Source organism: Taeniopygia guttata, chromosome 2 (assembly GCF_048771995.1).
Source record: "Taeniopygia guttata chromosome 2, bTaeGut7.mat, whole genome shotgun sequence".
Taxonomy (NCBI): Eukaryota; Metazoa; Chordata; class Aves; order Passeriformes; family Estrildidae; genus Taeniopygia; species Taeniopygia guttata.
In genome coordinates, this window is record NC_133026.1 from 59360132 (window position 1) to 59380430 (window position 20299).

At 37.2% G+C, this 20299-nt stretch overlaps 1 protein-coding gene across 3 annotated transcripts in view; it reads right to left on the reverse strand.

Moving 5' to 3' along the window:
• DROSHA (drosha ribonuclease III) overlaps positions 1 to 20299 on the reverse strand; it is a 71906-nt gene that overhangs the window by 14237 nt on the left and 37370 nt on the right. For all 3 annotated transcript variants that reach the window (XM_030265386.4, XM_072924067.1, XM_030265385.4), the window contains 8 exons: positions 15934 to 16041; positions 12719 to 12857; positions 11981 to 12041; positions 10067 to 10126; positions 7991 to 8090; positions 5616 to 5718; positions 2635 to 2705; positions 1683 to 1727 (listed from right to left, as the gene is read on the reverse strand). In XM_030265386.4, coding sequence (XP_030121246.4) covers positions 1683 to 1727; positions 2635 to 2705; positions 5616 to 5718; positions 7991 to 8090; positions 10067 to 10126; positions 11981 to 12041; positions 12719 to 12857; positions 15934 to 16041 — 687 coding nt within the window. The remainder of the gene's footprint in view (positions 1 to 1682; positions 1728 to 2634; positions 2706 to 5615; positions 5719 to 7990; positions 8091 to 10066; positions 10127 to 11980; positions 12042 to 12718; positions 12858 to 15933; positions 16042 to 20299) is intronic.

Consider the following 20299-nt stretch of genomic DNA (forward strand, 5'->3'; position numbering starts at 1 on the left):
CAATTCTTCAGTCTGCTGTTGTCCCTGCTACATGAAAAAATTTGGTACTGTCAACAAACTGCTCATCCTCTTCCCTGGGCTGTCAATGAGAACAGCCTGTACTTGAGCAAAGATCCCGAGGGAAATCTGCCAGTGATCACCATTCCTTGCAAGATGTGGTCATTTCACTCCTGTTCTCCATTTCTTATGTTTCAGCCATTCCTTTTAATCTGGTAGGGATTGACATTTTTCATTGGAGTTGCTTTTTTTAATTGCTTCTTAAAAAAAAAATAAAATTTTTAAAGTCTTTCCTGATTGTCTTTCCAACAGCCTCTCAGGAAAGCCAGCAGACAGTATCACCTGCATTACCACATGCTGTTTTGTCTCCTAAAACTTCCCATACATCTGTGAAGCAGGACTTGTCTTTACATGCTGACTCCTTCTAGAGTCCATATGTATCCAGATGACCACTAATTATTTTTTAGAACTATTTCTACAGACTTAGCTACTGCCAAATACACCAAAATTAGGATCTATAACTCTGTTATCTTACGCAGTGATTTTTTTTTTTTTTAATTGATTGGGATCTTATTCGGCATATTGTTACAGTAATTTTTAAAAAAGCCATTTTTCAGGCTAGCTGTGCCAAAAGGCCAGCCTGAGCTGCCCGTGTTTCACCTACTGGCAAAACCTCCTAGGATAGTTTTTTCTTTTTTCTAAGCAGAATCCAAGTCTTCTTTGTGAAAACAGGGATGAAAAGGTTAAAATAAAGTAAGAGCAAAGAAAGAAATTCAGAGTAAGAACAATATTCTTTGGAGCTGCATGTGCCACCACACAGAACAGCTAGTGATGAATTTTAAAATGTTATCTTCTATTAAAAGTATTTTGTATTTATATTCAGAGGGATGTGGTTGTAAAAATTCTTCACATGCACTGATTTGTTGCTGAAGATTTTGTCTGTGCATTCACTGCTCTTCTTGCAGCACTCTTGCACTGAAGACAAGGAGCTACAGTGCAAAGAGGCTCTGAGACTTGCTCTATGTCTGCCCAAGAATTCAGTAGGGGAGAATGGACTCAGACATCAATCTCCCAACTTCAAGCCTCATATACCCACAGCTCGTGAACTTGTATGCTTCAATACATGGAGGACAAGTTAGCCTCCAGACACCTTCATAATTTCAGTGTTTACATGGTATTAAAATTACTGGAATCACTGGAACAACCACACTATCATTGCATGGGCACGCACACACAAAATCAAAATCGAATCAAATCAAAACTTTTATGGCATGCAATTAATGTGCCTTCCTACTATTAAGGTTTCAGTCCTAATTTCAGGTTAAGAAAATATGTTCATTGATTGTTTTTGCACCCTCTCCCTCCAGCTTCCAACTTAGAGAAGACAAACAAGAAGCTGTCAAAACATTACCCCTAGTTTGATTTACTGTATAGTCACAGTTATACAACACACACGAGCAAAGGAAAGGTGAATGATTAATTCTCAGAGAGGCAAAAACTCACTACTGATTTAAAAAAATCAACCAAACAAATCACAAACCAAACACAAAGGAAAACATATATATATTCCTTTGGCTACTCTTTAGCAGGATTTCTGAGATGTCATCACAATGGAGACCTATGGAAAAGCATCCTTGAAAATAAAACAGAACTGTGAAATTTATTACAGAAAGGGATACACTTACTTGGAGTGGGTGTAGTGGATAATTAAGCCATACATCCCGCAGGTCCTGCAAACATTGAGAGATGCCTTTAATGCTCAAGGGAGTCATTTAACAAATTCCACAGTACTAAATAAAATGTCATTACTTGAAATACTGAACTATTTCAGATGCTGACTCTGCTTATTGCAAATTCAATAGTGCTGGCAAACTAATTTTTAAAATCGTGTATTTGCTGTTCAAACTGCCTGTAGTTCTCCCAATTAGCTTATGTCAAAGAGGTGGAAAAATCCTTGAACCACATAAAAAGTGGTTAAAGGAAGAAAAAAATTTGTTTAAGCCTCAGGACTAACTTTATTTGCAAGCACTCCTCAGTAGCAAGTTTGACTTCTCCAAAGGAAAGGACTGAAAAAGAAAAAAACCTCACTTATTTTCTTCTATTTCAAAAAGGCTTCCTTCACTACAGCCACCGAGCAAAAAATAAACAGTGAATTACAATAGGCTTCCAAACACTTTTATTTCTAATAAGCTTTGTCATTTCAGAGACTTAAAGAAAGGAAAATAATATACAATTCATCTCTCACCATTGCCACATGTGCTGTCCCAGCAGTGGGTACTTTCCTTCACCTTTATACAGCACATGTTCTAACTAACAACCATCTAAGATACAGCTTGATCTATTCTTGCACACTGTAATTGTGCAATTGGGTAAATGCTAAATGAAACACCATCCTTTTTTTTTTTTTAACCCCAAATATATGTTTAAAGCTTTTAAATCATCCTAGGGTAGGATGATTTAATTGATGAAACAGAATAGTTTGCCTGGATCAGTACAGCTTGCTGTCCTAATGCAATTTCTAGGAACTGCATAAAACAGTATTTCTGTTCATTTCTAATCCTTAAGTAAAACAATGGTCAGGAAAGTACATCAAGTTATTTTTGAACTGGAAATCCAACCATGTAAGTACATAAATACCTTTTCATTGAAGAGCAAACGTCCAAATAATTGTTTTGCTTCTTCTAAGCTTCCCTCCAGATAAACAGCTCCTGCATGAGGGGACCAGTATGTCAAAGGTCAATAATGCAATTAGTACATAGAAAATTACTAAGCATGATAAAGTCAAAGATCTTGGACTTCTTCACTCCAATATAAATTTTTAAAAGCATGCTTTCTGTAGCAACACCTATTTTTTAGAGGAATTTAAAGCATCAGCATAAATCAACAGTCATAGAGTGCAAAGAAAAACCTGAAATAATTATATCAGTGATAGAAAATGATACATCCATTCATTTTCTTCGCAGTGACTAGTACAGGGATATGTTTTCCATTTTTGCTGAACACAGGGTTGATAAAACAGAGATGCTTTTGTTATTGCAGAGTAGGGCTCACACAGAGTCAAGGCCTTTTCTTTTGGTACTGCCACAGTATTGGCAGTATTGGAGAGGAGACTAAGGGGTGCTTGGGATGTTGGGAAGAGACACAGTCAGGACAGGACCCAAACTGACCAAAGGGATATTCCAGACTGTTTGACATCATGCTCAGTATATAAATGGCAGGGAAGAAGGAGGAAAGGGGTTTGCTAGGAGTGATAGTGTTTGCCTTCCCAAGTCACCATTACGTGTGACAGGACCCTGCTTTCCTGGAGACGACTGAACAGCTGCCTGTCCAAAGGAAGCAGAGGAAGCAGTGAAGAGATTTCTTGTTTTGCTTTGTTTCTCTGCACAGCTTTCCCTATGAAACTGTCTTTATCTCATCCCATGACTTTTCCAGCTTTTACCCTTCTGATTCTCTCCTCAGTCTCACTGGTGGAGGAGTGAGCGAGTGGCTGTGTGGAGCTTGGCTGTTGGCTGGGGATAAACCACAACAACATTTGCAAATAGGGAAATCAATGAAATACATTTCAGTAACTAGCAAACAATTACCATTTATTCTATTATACTTCCAGTGAGATTACACTCTGCATATAAATGATGTGTCAGGACTATTGCAAAGCTCAAGATCTTCCTTTAGCTTCCTTCCTTATTAGCATCACAATAATTTATTGTCTGAACTGGAAAGGGGATCTCTGCTTGTCTCAGTTTCTGAAGATTATGTTTTGGTTTCTTTTAAACTTCACACACAGCCCTCACTAACTCTCTCTCCACATGTCTATCATTAACAAGCTCTGCAAAACTTTTGTTAACATATTATAATGTATCTTGTATCCTCTATATCTGAACAGGCACTTCTTATATTTAGTATCAACATTTTGTCCTATAATAAAATTTTACATGAGAACTTCTGAAAATCTCAAACTTGTTATTGTAAGCATAAAACCAAATGGAATACACAGGTGCATCAAGAACACACAGAAAGGGAGTACATGCTCCCACATTCAGGAAGAACACAATTTGCCTTGCCTTTCTCTTCCCCTTTGATTCCTGACTAGGTCAACTACTTTCTTTGGACTCTTCAAAGAAAATTTTGGGGTTTTATAAGACTAATCTTGAAGAGGAGAATTATGAGAGCACAAAAATTTAAACAATTCCTAGGCAGCCTGCTCATACTTCTGTTTTTTATGTTCATCACAGCAACTTTGTGATGAAGTACCAGACTTTGTAGAAGAGCCTCAAGTAGGAGCTCCAGACCCTACATATACTTTTATAACCCCTTAACAAGCTCACAGATTTTAGCTACAGCACTGACAAAATCTTATTGCTCAATTAACTTGCTGAACAGCTTTGTATTGGAGGTTAAACAGCAAGCCTGCTCTCTCAGCAAATTTCAATGCTTGCCAAATAGTTCTCATCACTACATTCTAGACAAGCTGAAGCCTATGAACAAAGACATATATACAAAGATACATATCTAGCATTCCTCTTCTGTTTGCTTTTTATTTTTAAATTAAAGATCAAAGCATTCATGGAAAGCAAAACAGAGTTAAAAAGAAAACTCTTATTTCTTGATAAGAGGAAATGCAATCTGGCCCAAGGCAGAATGCACAGAACTACTGACATCTAAGCCAACTATGATCTATTCTTCAAAGCAGGACAAAATGCTTTAGGAGCTCATGTAGTACATAAAACCCTGCATCAGGGCTAAACCATTCCCATAGCTACTAACTTGTACAGTACATCTCAATAAATACAAAGTCAAACCAGTGAGACTAACTTGCTTTGTGTACTCAAACATGTAAATGTTCATAAAAATATGCTATTTAAAATAGAGCTTCAGCAGATGTAACCAATGAGATTTTCACCCTCCTGGCTTGGTAACTGTGGTCAGGCCCTGATTTCCTCGGCAATATAAACCTATAGACCAGTGTAGCCAGTTATAATCAGCATCTTAGCGCCCAACAGCAAATTTGACACAACTCTCCTTCACCCTCAGTTAAGAGGGTAGCTTTATTACACCAGCCATGGCATATTGCTTTTTACCTGTAAGAAAAATGCAAAGACTAAAAGGTATTTACTTTGTAAATTCACAGAAGTCTAGCAGGGCACAGAGGAAGTCGTCTGGTGACTCAGCTGGGAGTGCCTGATGCATTCAGAAGGCAAGCTGCAGTTTAAAATTCAGGGCTGAGGTCTGTTCAAGCACTACTGGAAGCAGTGAAACTGCTTATTTTCTGCCAGGCCATGGTGACTGAACTGCTCCCCTCAGACAGGGGGCAGGTGTCAGGCCATATTGGCATAGGAGAAGTGGAGTTCTGCAGTGACATGAAACGGCTCCACCTTCATTGTGTGGGAGTCAGGATACGGAAGATGAGACTTTCATGGTTGTACTACACACTCATTGTGTTTATACATGTGGCATATGTGCAGGAGAGGGGAAGGGACAAAGACGATGCAAGAAGCTTTACTATTGCCTGCTCCTACTAGCACTACTCAACAGGTCCACATCTCCTCCATCACAGACAACACAGCACACAGACATGTATAAAATGTACCTGCCTGCACACACAAATGCAAACACATTACCTATTAGGGCTTCAAAGCAGTTGGCCATGGCATGGCGGAGATCTGACTCCCTGCAAAGGTCTGGACCATGAGCATAGAGCATGAATCGTTCTAGTTCCAGCTTCTGCAAAATACGTAGAAAGAGTTAAAACTTAAAAAGATGGCTTTAGAAGTACAAGAGTACCAGTTTAGTCACTGAAGTTAAATTACACTGTCATCATGTAGCTACTAGGTTTGAAGGAACTATGAAGCTTTTCTCTATAGTTTCAGTTTAGACACAGGCTAAAATTAAAAAATTTCCTTTGTTTATCAGAGGTAAACAACTGGAGTGTGATACCATTTAAAAACTAGAATTATCAAACCAAAAGAAGCTAAACATAACAGTGAGGAATAGGAATTCTGGTAGACACAATCCACTGAACATCTGGCTTTTTCCTCTAAGACCATAAACAGGTGGTAGCCTCTGGGCACAGCAAGAGAAGGTTCATATTTTAATCTGCAGTGCCACCTAGCTTCCTCCTTCCTTTCAAAAGTGCATCATTAACACTCATCTGTTGCCTGAACTATAGTTCTGCTTCCCAGTCAAAATCTCAGACAGTAAGCCAGATATTTTCTATAATATATGATAATTCTGCTATAGAAATGCAGGCCAGAACTCCTAGATTCTCATTATATATTCTTTTTGACACAAAACCATTATTGGGATTTTTAAAGAAAAGATTTATGCATCTTGCGAGGTTTGTATGAGAACAGGCTCTTCCCAGCTGGGTGTAAGTTGCTACTGATTAATTTCCTGTTAACTTTTAACTTCATCCTCCCAGAGTATATTTAAGAGGTAAAGCTGGAGACTGAGTTGTTTGAGATGCATGGTTTAGACATGTTTCAATTGCCAAAAAGAGTTTTCCATTTTCCATGAATGGCAGCCTGTTCACTGCTCCAGAACACTGTGAATTACGACTGACAGCGTTCCATCACGCATTATAATGCACAGTTGAGCACTTGCTAGAGTCAATGTAAGAGTAGAATATTAATTGTTTTATATAAAATTTCAACTTCTTATACTCATCATTTGCTTCTTAGTTATGAATCGCATTACACAAGTTCAAGACACATTGAGAGGCTGAGAATTATATTAAGTGAACTGAATGCAACATGACACTACAGGGGATGAAACCAGGAAAATCATGTAAGACACGAGGAAAACTGAGAATATACAGATATCTAATATTTAGAGCTGCATCTACAATTTTTTAAATATCGCAGTAAAAATTTTCAAAAATTGTCCTTGTACAATGATAACTGTGAACAGACTTGGAAGAATATATGAGCTGTCTTGATGCAGGTTTAAAAATAGTATAATTAATTCAAATGTCAAGCAATACTGTATTTGTAAACAAGGTCCTGATATGAAATGTTTCAATCAATTCCTGCTTATCTAAATTAATAAAGAAAGACATGTAAGAAAATTCTTGTGTGCACTGCCTACCCTATGCCTCTCCTGAGAGCTGAGCAAAAAGACGGTATGTTAAAAATCCTGCAGTTTTTGCCAAAATCCCAAGCTTGGATAAGCTTGTTTGGGGCACTGTGTGATTACAGAGAGGAAAGCTTAAAAGTGCAACTTGAAAACTGTCAGCAGTACCACAGCAGACAGTGTGTGCACATGTGAGGCATAATCAATTATATCAGTAAGTCTCAGACTGTTTCTTAAAAAAAAAGCTAACAAAATCAATAATGAATAAGTGAATACCTACCTATTTATATACAGATTGAATCAAATTTCTGTATCATAATACCACACACCAATATCATATATAGAAATACAAAAAGCTCTGTCATTCACAGAACTAAATTAAAGTATAAGGCATCTTAATTTTTCCTAGGAGATAACACAACTCTCCTCCAAAACCCTGTTCAATACACTGCTGAGTACTCTGACAGTCTACAGTGAACCTGAAAATGACTGCATAGGTTATGGAGCAGATGACATTTTTCCTCTCATATTTTCTACCTCCTGTTTTCATGTTCTCCCTATAAATTCTATTGGAAAGTTCTCTTATAAAGAACATGTTTATAAATTTGATTATTTTTCTTCACCGAAGTTCTACTGTCAACATCATTACTTGTACAAATTAAAGGCAAGCATAGGCACACCTTCAACAAAGGCTACAAACTTACCTTTATGCCTGCAAAAATCACTTTTCCCAAAAGCATGTTTGGAGAAAACACTAAGTCTCCTTTATCTTTAAAATCCACTTTCAAACTGAAAAGGGTTCCTGCACCCCCAATCTTGTACACGAAACACAGCAAAGAAAGTGATGTTCAAAGCAGGCAGCTCCCTCAAGAAACAGTCCAGGCACTCTATTCTACCCATGGATGTCAAACACAGCGAGCTGTACCTTAGCCAGCATGGCCAGGTGTTGGTTCTGTACGATGGCAGTGCGGTACGTAGCTAATCCTCCTTCCTCCAGAGTGGGAAACAGGTAGTATAAGTGGACACTGGCAAAACAAAAAGCAAACCAGATTCTGCTAGCATTTGATTAAAGATGAACCACATACACCTGTAGAGAACTGTGCCCTTCCCTCAGACCCTAGTGGGTAATATGGGTCCCTTCCCAAAGTGGAACTCAGCTTGAAGTAAGGTAAAGATACAAACATTCAAACAATGCCCAATCTGACCGGATAGCACTGGCAGCAGAGCAGGAAGAGTGCTGCTTCTCTGCTGGACAGCACATAATGTCTAAATCCCTATCCCAGCCTCCAGTTCCCTCATCTCAGGTTTCTGTCTATCAGCAGCAGGTTCAGCACAGCTAACACCTAGAGGATGCCGAGGAATGAAGCACAAGGGAAGCCTCAGCCTTGAGAAATGTGGTGCTGTGGGTGCACAGTGCTTTCAGGTGATGCTGCTGCCAACAGGGTATCTATCTGTCTATACATGCTTCTTAAAGCACTTTAACAGATGCTAATGGAAACAAAGAACAGAACTCAACAGCCTGGATGCATCAAATGTGTGAAGTCATTATTCCACAAACAAGAAAAAAAAAAAAAAAGGAAAAATCACAGGCTTTTAACATCCTTTAATGGTATTTGCCATCATGCTAGCAAGGTACTTCATAAAAGAGAAACAAAACAAAAAAAGTAATTCACTGATCCCATCAAGATCTGAGTAATGAATAACTGATTTTGTATACTTTCATGACTATCTAATGCATGTCAAAAAAAGTTAACACATAGAGGGTTTTCAACATTCCCCAATTAAGGCACTGTATGGAATTATGGAATTATTTTAATAATTATTAAAATATTTTATTAAGCCAGTACACAAGGAGAAAAATGCAGATGGATGCAAGATTATTTAAGGACAAAAACTGCTATAAAACTTAGAGGCAATCCAATCAAGCATCGTAATTCACAACAGCAGACACCTGAAGTTGAGATAGGCAGAAAAAAAAGTCATACTTAAAAAGGTGCTTACATGCTCTATTGAACAAAAATGGAGCTCATTTTTTTTTTCTGAAGCGAGACAAAAGTTAGCTCAGAAGGTGAACTGATGGTTGATGAACAATGACAATGAAAAATGCAAGACATTTTAATCAGCAAGTCTTCCATCTTATCAGCCTGTACTGTTGTATCAGAGAAAAGGCCATGAGTTTTAAGGGCAGTGGAGACCTTTACAGGCTAATAGTTTTTAATATTATGTAGCTAATGGCTAACAGAGAACAGAGATATAAAGGCAGCTTTGTTGTTCATGTAACAAACTGGCTTAAAAAAGCAAATTAGCAGTAAACAAGACTACACCTCTATTAAAAACAGTAGAACAAAGCAGGTGAAAATAGATTATATTCTTTATATTGTGCAACTGTTTGCCTCTAGTAAGGTAAGGTAGAACAATGGAGGTAACTAATAATGTGCCAGTATTTTTCACTGATTTCAGAACACAGGCCAGAACTGGAGCAATTTTTGATGAACCATGGGTATTTTCATTACTTTTGAATAGATTGCGTTTGTGCTTAACTATTTAAGTTGTTATGGAAGCTACTGCCCTAATTACTGGAAATACAAGAACTGCAACACATTCAACATTACCCATAAATGCTTCTCCCTCGCAACTAGACAAAAAAGAACCCATGGAAACAAAATAGCATGCTAGGAAAAAAATCTTTCCTTTAAAAAATGGGTATAAAGTTCAACTTGTCTATAGCTGAATAATCTCTAACCCAAATCCATTTAAAATTGCATGCCATGAAACAGAAACTCTTAACTTTTATTTTGTAATCTTTCTTGTTTTATCATGACCACTGGAAGAATTATCAAGAGAGTCGGTGTGCAGGTCTAAATATCAGGCAGGACTGCAAATATACACAATGAAAATAGACAAATATACACAATGAAAGTAGACACTGGAAAGTTCAATAAACACAACACTATAATAGTAAAATACAAAGGTGAGAACTGTCGAAGAATTCCCCATTTACCTTGTTAAGAACTCCACCACAGCATCTCCCAGAAATTCTAAACGCTCATTGTGGTTAATTCTGAAAAAGGCATTTTAAAGTTCACCATAACCTAAGTAACACATACTGGTTATTGACACAACACAATTAAAACAGAGAAAAATCAGAGTTGATTGCTAATCAGTCACGATACTAATTTTTGCAACCTCCCACACCCTCTCTGGATTATAATTCTTTCCAAAACAGAGTAATAACTATGTGAATCATGAAACTCAGGACTGACACCACCACCTTCAAAATTTCTGTATATTCTGTTCTGAGCTTTCCAGAGCTTCACAAAATAGGAAAAGGAAACAGGACTGCTGCCTAGCACTGATGTCAGGTTTCTCTGTCCATCAGAGGGCACCAGATGATTGAAACAAACAGTCTGTTCCAAGCCTTGTGCATGACACTAGGGAGCCCTACCTAATTAACATCAACAACTGCAGGGCAGGATGACCCTGCAGCAGATCGTTGCTACGGCAGAGGAAATAGGAACTTGGATTTTTCATAGCACCTTTAAAGGCCTTGTTTTCTGTAACTTCCTCCGAGCTCGAAAGAAAAAATGGCTGTACCAGGAGATGCATCCAAAGATGCCATTAAGTTATTAGAATCTTTTATTTCCTGTTTTCTTTCATCACTGCTCCTGATTTGCCTTTGTTTTGCAAGAAGTCTCATTTCCTTCAAGCTGTCTGCCTGCTTATATTCAATACATACAAATTTCTGCTCTAGACAAAATAAGTAAGCAGCACCATTTTGATTTCACACATGATTGTAACAGAATCAAGGCCATTGCCACAGGACTTTTTTTTTTTTTTTTTTAATCTAGAAGATCCTTGTCAAGTGTTTGGCAGCTTTTATTGTAATTTTCACTCCCCCAACAATTACAGAATTAGTGTAATTTTTGAAATTGCAGGCCTTTGTTATGAGCTGAAAGAATTCAAGTACCTCTGCTGTACAAAACAGTAATCTGTGACAAATCTACAACTCTGTGTATCAACATAACTGAATACACAACTCTCTCAGAAATGGGACTTTACATTTTTGTGTTATTTCATAAGAATTAATGTAATTTAGCCTTAGCTATCTTTAGAGGACTCAAATAAGCTTGAAGAGAAAAGGGCATGGTCTAGCTGAAATAGCATTGAGGGAACAGTGCAACAATAATTTATGCAGAATTAAATTTCTCCTATTCCCAAGCTTCTTTCAAAATTATGGCTCTTGAATGGTCCAGCTACAGCACTAGCTAAAATACACACTGCCATCTAGTTCATGCATTTAAGAGATTTCACATGCAACTGTTTCTTGCATTAGCTTTGTTTATTCAACTTCAGCTCAATATGGTGCCTGTGGCTGTAAACCACATCTTAAAATATATTTATACTCACAGAATTCTTAGTGGGCATTTACGGATTATTGCATTAAAACATTAATGGGTTTTGCATCTGTCTTTAAATTGGAACAGTAAATCAGCAAAGCCCATGTTCAGCACCACACTTGTATTAACAAGGTGCCATGCCAGGAAAGTGCTACTGTGAGAAAACAGTAAAACTGGATGAAGAATCCAATTTATAGCACTGATAACAACAACAAATCTTATTTTTTATTCTGCAGAAAACAAAAAGGTAGCCTTTTAGTCCTCCTCATTTCAAGGATCTACAAAAATGATAGTTATCTGTTAAAACCTTCCTCAGACGTTTTCTGCAGGCATGACCAAATATTTACTATGTCACTGCTAATGGAGGTTCAGCACACCTTCGTAATATAAAAATCAATTCAAAATAACTTTTCACTTAAACTATTTGCCAAAGCTGTTGCTGACAGTAAGTTGGTTGTTTCTATTAAATATCTCCCTCTGCGGCAGCTTTCCTACTTTCAAACAACTATTTTCATTACCTGGAAGGAGCTGGATCATCCTGTCCCAAACGGGACATAATATTTATCAGGGTGTTTATCCCTAAAAACATAAACAATGCACTATTAAGTAAACAGGCACTAATTCACTTTGAATAAATGTAGAAAACAATTACTCAAAATGTTACTCTGTAATTGCTGTACACAAGGTTATCCTGTCATTTACATGGCTCATTACATAAAATATAATCCTTACCAATGCTCTCTGCCTAACTGACCAAAGTCCCATTACAACACTATTGAATTTTTGCATTCAGGGAGCCAGATAAATACCACCTTTGCATGAAAAGGACATTCTAAACATTACATAAGCAACAAACAATTTACTTCATTATCACTGAATATACTTAAAAGGGATGAGGAATATTTTGCAGCAGACAGACTACATGTTCATATTAGTAAGATGCATTTACAAAATATATTCCAGATCGTTCACCATGTGGAGCAGCAAATTAAGAAAACAGTACTTGCCAAAAATCTAAGCAAATACATCCTCCCATTTATTACCCTTCCTTGTTCTCAGTTCTTTACTTACTGACTAATTTGCAAAATCAAGTCTTTTAGAAAGACCTCACTGGTGTCTGCATATAATAATTTAAATTCTCCACTGAAGACATCTCTCAAAAGAACAATGGCCAAAGAAATGATAAAGGAACAAAGGGTGTTCTTACTGATTAAGTATGTGGTAAGAGAAAAATGTTAGCGGTATAAATAGCATACCTTTTTTTCTCATGTGTATATGGTGAACTTTTCTATCTCCATACTTGGGCTGTCGAATCCCACAGTTGGATAAGGAATTTCTGGCATGATCCGGATTCATCCCAAAGTTTAAATGATGGCTTGGGTGAGTCATGGCAAGCTATAGTGTAACACATGCAGGGAAAAAAAAGGGTTAAATGCATTTTTGCAAATGAATGAAAAACATCTTAGACTGGTAGCTAGTAAGAGTTATTTTTCAGTTTGAAGAAAGGTTACAAAGTGATTCAGTCAATCAGGAACTTGGTTCCAGCAATTTAAATGTAGGGTGAGCTATTTCAGACGTCAGAAAGAAGCAACATTTATGCTCAATCATCAATTTAACTAATTAGCTTTCATAATTTTTTCTTTAAAGAAAAATTAGTTTAGAAGAGAAAAAGCATGAACTGTCGATTTGCCTTAAGACTTCTGCTTACCAGCTTTGCTGACCTGATTTCAATACATTTACCTATTTAGAAATATATTCACTCTAACACTGTCGGAACCCCGGCCTGGTTCAGGGGTTCCGTGCGGTGGTAAAGTCTCTCCTCTAACTCGTACTTCTAAAGAAAACTCTGCAGCCTCTTGTTGTTTGGTCACAAGGCAGTTTATTGCAAGTTATCTAAAAAATTGTCTTCTCAGGCTGCGGCTGTTTGCTCAGCAGCTCAGGCAGAGGCACACACACCCCTGACATCCTCTCTGTCTGGTGTCTTCTTCTTCTCTCTCCCCGCCCAGGGCTGCTGCTATCTTTTATATGGTACATTACATGTTAAATGTTTACAGTTTCTCCCCAATACCTACTACCTATATTAAATGGTGCTTTTCTATTCTAAACTAATCCATAAGTGCCAACATCATCAAGAACATGGAGGTAAGGAAGAAGAAAGAGGAGAAACAGGACTGGCCTACATTTCTCCATCTTAAAACCTCTGACCCCCATGTACAAAGTAAAAACCTCCCTGTACAGGTGTTAAACCCCCCTTGTACAATACTAAAAAATTCTTCCCTCTACTTTGTAACTACTTCTACTATAATATCTAAACTTTTGTGACTTCTTGTTCCACCTTCAAAGTTGATAATAAATTCCATGGCTCAAACTCAAAATCACAGCTGTTTCCAGCTGCCTGCCAGGGTTTCAAATGCTTCTGACCAGGGCCTGGAACCTCCAAAAATGTCTGAGGGACATTTTGAGTTCCAACATAACACTGAACTATAAATATTCATATTAAAAAAATAAGCAATTAAAAGAGCCTCTCAACCACCCACATTTACATTACTTAAGTATCTATAAAACTCTCCTAGCTCAAAAAATGAAACAACAACAAATACATTATTATTGGCAAAGTTAATCACAGAAGAACTCTTTCCCTCTTGACTACAGAGGACTTATTCTTCAAATGGAACAGGAATGACACAATTGGTCCTCTGTATTACCTTTGTACAACCAAGGATTACTAAAAGATTACTGTGCTGCTGACACCACCGTTGCAGAAATCGCAGCAGTAAATAAAACTACAGCTTGTTTTTCAGAACCCCATCCTGCAAACTCATACCTTTTCTCCTTCTTTACACATACACAGATCAAAATACTGTGCTTGTATCAAAGTATCTGCACAGAAAACGTGTGTAGAAAAAAGAGGAAACACTGGAAAATGCAACCTGCAGAAAGTTACTTCTTGCCCACATGCAGGACTGGTGCTGCAGACTGTGAGCAAAGACATTCAGTAATTCACTCAAATACTGTCTGTTGCTTTCTAAGCATAAAACTTGGATAAAATTATATTTAATCAACAATAAGAACTTTCTCCAAGTCTTTTTTAATTCCTTGATAATCTTACTAAGTTTGTTGTAATTGCACATTCTCAAATTCTGCTCCATCTGCATTAGATGACACATTACAGCTTTTCTGAACAGATAATTCAGTGTAATCTTTTTTTAACCTGCTTGTACTTTAAAAAGAATATACCATGATAAAATAGGTAACAATCAATGCAGAATTATACATCTAACATTGCCTATGCTCAAGCAGATTACTGATACTATATACATTTTTAAAAAGCTCTTCCTGTTATGGAAAATTGCTTTTAAGTTTTAAATAAATGAGTGTAGGGACAAAGCATTAAACAGCACATTTGTTATAACCAAACATGACTTGAGTTTTATGCTCTCATCTCTTTTTGATTAGAATTTCCTTGTTGGTTTGTGTGTTTGGCCTCAACATTTTGAAAGTTTCCATCACTGCATTTTAATCTTTGACATTAAAACAAAGACAACCTGCCAACAACCAATTCCTAGAAAATGCTCAATAGTTAATGTAACTTGCAGTAGGAAAAGGCCTGGAAAACAAATCCTAGAAACCAGAAAAGCTGTGAGAAAAGACATTTCCTTAAAATAATTTGGGAGTAAAATCTGTAAAGAAATACAAAAACTGCCATGTTTTGAATTTAGTTCAGTCATTGGAGAGAGATGACACTTACTTTAGAAGGAAGTTCTGAACAGAAGTCCCCATTTTCCTTCAGTAAATTCAGAAAAAGTCTAAGAGGAAAGGGGCCACCATGCAAGGTATCAGCCACAGATGTAATCAGTTACAAATATGCACTAACATAAAAGGCTGGTTATGTGACATGGATGCATCTAAAACAAGTAAGAACTTCTCTCCAGTTCCTGCTCTTTCTTGTTAATAAAAAAAATTTCATCATGTGCTTGGAGAAATCAAGAGCTAAAGAAGTTTGCAAATTTCTATTCACTAGCTACAAATGCAAAAAAAAAAAAAAAAAAAAAAAGGCAATGTTTTAACTATTCTCTTTTGGAACAACTTGCTATAAAAATAAGAAGCAGGGCACTTATATACACTCATATGCAGAATAACACTGTATTCTCTATAAATACCTAAAAAAAGGAACTTACCCAGAAATAAGTACTTGACAGTCTTTTCAGTAACTGCATTTTTGTCTTGCTACACATTACAAGCAAATCCAGATCTACCATGGCAGCAAAGGTAGGTGTAATGGCTACGTGAACAACAGATATCTCTATTTAGAAGTCTCTTGGGAAAACTGAAACTTTTGAAAGATCTGCAGTACAAGTAATCTGGTCCATCCAAGTTGTGGCAATGCTGTGCCTTTCAGCACCATGGATGAACTCAGTAATATCATGGAGAGAAACTAACAAGATGTTGGGGTTTTCTTTTCATATCTTACCTGCAGTAAGCACCTATCTCTAAAAGTGTAGCCTATCAATTTGTCCAGGTGCATCAGACACTGATGGTAACGGACATGATGGGTGAGGACAGGAAGCATCATTGCATGCTGAAAAAACAAATGCAATAAGCAAAATCATTCAACTTTAGTGTACAGAGAGTTCAGTTGACTGAGTTAAAAATACAAACACTTCCCAATTGTTACAACATCTAGTTTACTGTTTTGATTTAAATGTGGGAAAAAAAAAACAGTTTCCCACGCTTCACTTATCAAAGCACTTATTTAGTCATATGTTTTTATCTCCACAGCCCTACTCAGACTAAAGGAATAAATACATAAACCCAATCTTCAGCTTAAGCAACTTAAGTAACAGGAAATTCAAGAACCTATGACTGAATACAATGCTATATGTTTGTACCTTTTCATTTAACACCCTGCTTCAAAAATGGAGAAGCACCACTTCTCCTCTGCCTCAATACATTAAGGAAGAAGCACTTTATACCACTTTAGCTTGCTTTCACCAAACAACAGTAGGCACTCAATTTTCAAGCACAGTACCTCACTTCCTCTTGAGGAAGAGTTATGCGATTTTTGAAATGCTGTAGTCTGGCACATTTAATGTGCTAAAAAATACCAGAAAGGTTGCTGTTTGTGTAAGACACAGACAATGTTTTTCTGTTAGGGAAAAAGTCAATAAAATTGAAAAAAAACAACAACTCTATTTTATAACAATGGCAGTCCCCCTCTCTCAGTGTTTCAAAGGAATTCTCCACTAATATTGATTTCAGACGCATCTGGGTTGAAATAAGCAATTAGTATAACTTATCAGTAGAGTAGTATAGCAAGCATGATAACAACATCACAATTTTTGTGTAAGAATGACGAGAGAAACAGGAGAAATACAGAATTTGAAGACTTTTATGCATGTGAGCATTTGTGAACTAGTTTTTTCCAATTGTTCCTATTACTGACATGACATGAATATATTCAAAATAAAGGCGTGTTTTAAGGGCATTAAAATCTGAGGGTTGTCACAATTAATTCAGAAAAAGGATTGTGCGTGATTAGAGAAAATGAGTGTATAGCATGGAGAGAAGCAAGAAAAACAAGCACACAAAGTAAATTATGTATAATTTACAGAATAAATGCTGTTACAGATTTCTGCAGGACACTAACAACAGAACAGCAGAAAATACAAACTGGTGAATGTTACAAGATCAAAACTTAAGACTAACTAACGGCAAGACTTTCTGTTTAAGTAAAAGACCATGAAATTCCTGACAACTGAACACAGGGCTGAAAGGTAATCACAGAACCATTTAGATTGATAAAGACCCTTAAGATGATTGAGTCCAACTGCTAAAATAACACTGTAACTCCACCAACTAAATCATGCCCCACAGACCTTTATAAATACCTTCAGGGATGGTGACTGCACCACTTTCCTGGGCAACCTGTTACAATGCTTGATCTCCTTATCTGCAAAGAATTTATTCCTAATATCCAATCTTAAACCTCCTTGGTACAACTTGAGACCATTTCCTTTTGTTCTGTCACTTGCTGCCTGGGAGAATACACCATCTCCCACCTGGCTACAGCCTCCTTTCAGGCAGTTGTGGAGAGTGATTTGGTCTCCCTTGAACCTCCTTTTATCCAGGCTAAACACCTTCGGTTAATTCTCACCAGACTTCTGCTCCAGACCCTTCATCAGCCCCAGTACCCTTCTCTGGACACACTGCAGGTCCCTCAATGTCCGTCTTGTATTAAGGAACCCAGAACTGGACACAAGATTCAAGGTGCAGCCTCACCAGTGCTGAGTACAAGGGGACAATCTCTGTCCTGCTCCTGCTGGCCACACTATAGCTGATACAGGCCAGGATGCCTTGGCCTTTCTGGCCACTTGGACACATGCTGGCTCATGTACAGCCAGCTGTTGACTAGGAACTCTTCCCCGGTCCTTTTCTCTCAGATGAAATAATCAGATAGTATGCAAGAAAAAGACTTCCTGGGTCTCCAAATGGCAGAGAAATATAAAACCGCTCTAAGCAAAATCAGGAAGTGTTATTAGGAAATTTTATTTTCTTGCCATATCACTCATTTACAGTTTTTTTGGAGTATTTTTAAGAATATCCCTTTTATCTCCATATAAACTGTACAGGTGTGCTTCTTATGTGTTCCTTTATGGAAGGAATTAATTGAAAAACACCAAAACAACCAAACCTGAAACTGTTTCACAGGACAACTGTGCTTCCCTGCCTCTACAGTCCACTGTACTAGACAGAAGATTCTCCTCAAGCAACGTTTAACATACTTTACACCAATACATACATGTGTCCCTGCATTTGAAGACTGAGATACCAAGTTTCAGACTTTTATGATCTGTGGTACAGTGAAAAAAGAATTGACAGACCCCTGGGAGCACACAGAAAGATTTTAATCTGACTCTTGAATTTATATTGACAAAATGCTGCTTTCCAGGCACTAACTATTTGATCGATTGATTGATTGGTTCAATCAACATCCGCCATCTTGGACTGTGGCTATTCAATGTTTCTGATGTTTTATGTATTTATCTCTGTAGAAGAGATATTTTTAAAATATGTATGGTATCAAATATTTTGCATGTCCTTTTCTTGCTGCAGCGAGCACAGCAAGGCAGAGACTCTTAAGTGCCCTCATCCTCCTGGACAGCAAGTGCTCCTGACCTGAAGCTACTAAGCGGAAGCAGGTGAGTTGAAATATTTTAGAATGTGTGAACTGCTGAACACTCTACACTGCTGTTGAGGGTTCACCAGCAACAATGGTGTGGGTGGAAAGGGGGAACAGAAGTGGTTGTCTTCTCAGCATGGCCAGATACTGCCACACAGTGTATTAAGTGTTGCCTAGCTCAGTGGCCAAGTACTGCACTGGATATACTGGGTAACTTCAAGTGAGCCTGTCAGAACTCACACATTTTACACTTTCTTTGAACATTCCAATCACCATTTTTCCTCCCCTTTCAAGCAGTTCATTTCTCAGACAGCAAAGACCAGTGTCATTAAGGCTACATGGAACTCAGAGCAAGTATAAGTGATCACAAGTGACTTAAAAGAGTTTCAATCTTCTAAACTGCAATGCTTTTAAAAGCAGTAATTTTAAATCACTGCACTTGAGCTCTGCCCCCAGAGCTGATTTATGCATATTTAGTTTTAGTCTTCTTTAATGTGGAAAAAAGCATGTAGCAACAGCAGCAATCTTTCATTTTACATACAGTTGCCTATTCTTGGCCTCTCAAAGAAATCAAATCAAAGGACTTTCATACCAGAACCAGCTGATTTAAGATGTTACAGCTGCAGATGGGCACAAAACTGTGAAACAGCTTTACTTTTATCATTTTTTGGTGTTTTGCTGTCCTTCAACAAAATGAAACAGGACTATTCAAGACATTAAGAGATGAATCACGGAAGATATTATGAATAACACAGAATAGTTTCAAAGTGCCTAAACTGGAAATTTACACTGTTTACTTAAGATGTAAAACATATACAGTTCACAACAAAAAATTACAAAAGGGCTGTGATGTTCCTGCGCTATGTGAAGAGACATTGTGTCACTATTCTCCTTCTACTTCAGAAGCGACAGTAGAATCACAAGAAATTTTTCAGATGGAAGAAAAGCAATTTTAGTTACTAACATTTCTCTCACTATAGAATTTCCCCCTTTGGCCTGACCAGACTTCTAAGATTACAATGGAATTTCTACCTATACCCTATCCTAGCAACGTCCCTAATTTATAGTTCACATTGTTAAGCTAATATTAAGCTGCATATATTTAACTCTTAACATCACCAAAGCAACAGCTAAAAAATAATGCAAGTATATCTCTAGCATAATTATTTGCTTGTTACTACTATTCAAATTTTACTAATACAAAATTAAACAAAAATTGCATTTATTCTTATCAGATCACAAACCTGGTTGCAGTCAAAAGCTTTAGAATAGGCTCTGATAGATATGTTCCTTTGAGATGTCATGTGTATGAAACAGAGTATCTGAAAGATACACTTCTACTGACAATCACCTCAAAAGTTAATTGTGGTGGGGTTTTAGCGGTTTTTTACTTCCTTTCAAGTAAAAAGATATTTCTTCATACTTTACTGTAAAACTTGGGGTGTTTTTAAAAGCTATCTGAATAGAAATATATAATAAAATTAAAATATCTAAAACCAAGCCAGTTGATGGATTAAGAGCTCCACACTAGACTCAACATTTGGCAAACCTCCAGCCTCAAATTGGCCATTCCTAACCTCTCTCCCTTGCACTAATCAACCCCTCGCAGAAAATTTTAAATTACTTTTTTTGTGTGTATAGAAGGGGTGGGCAGAAT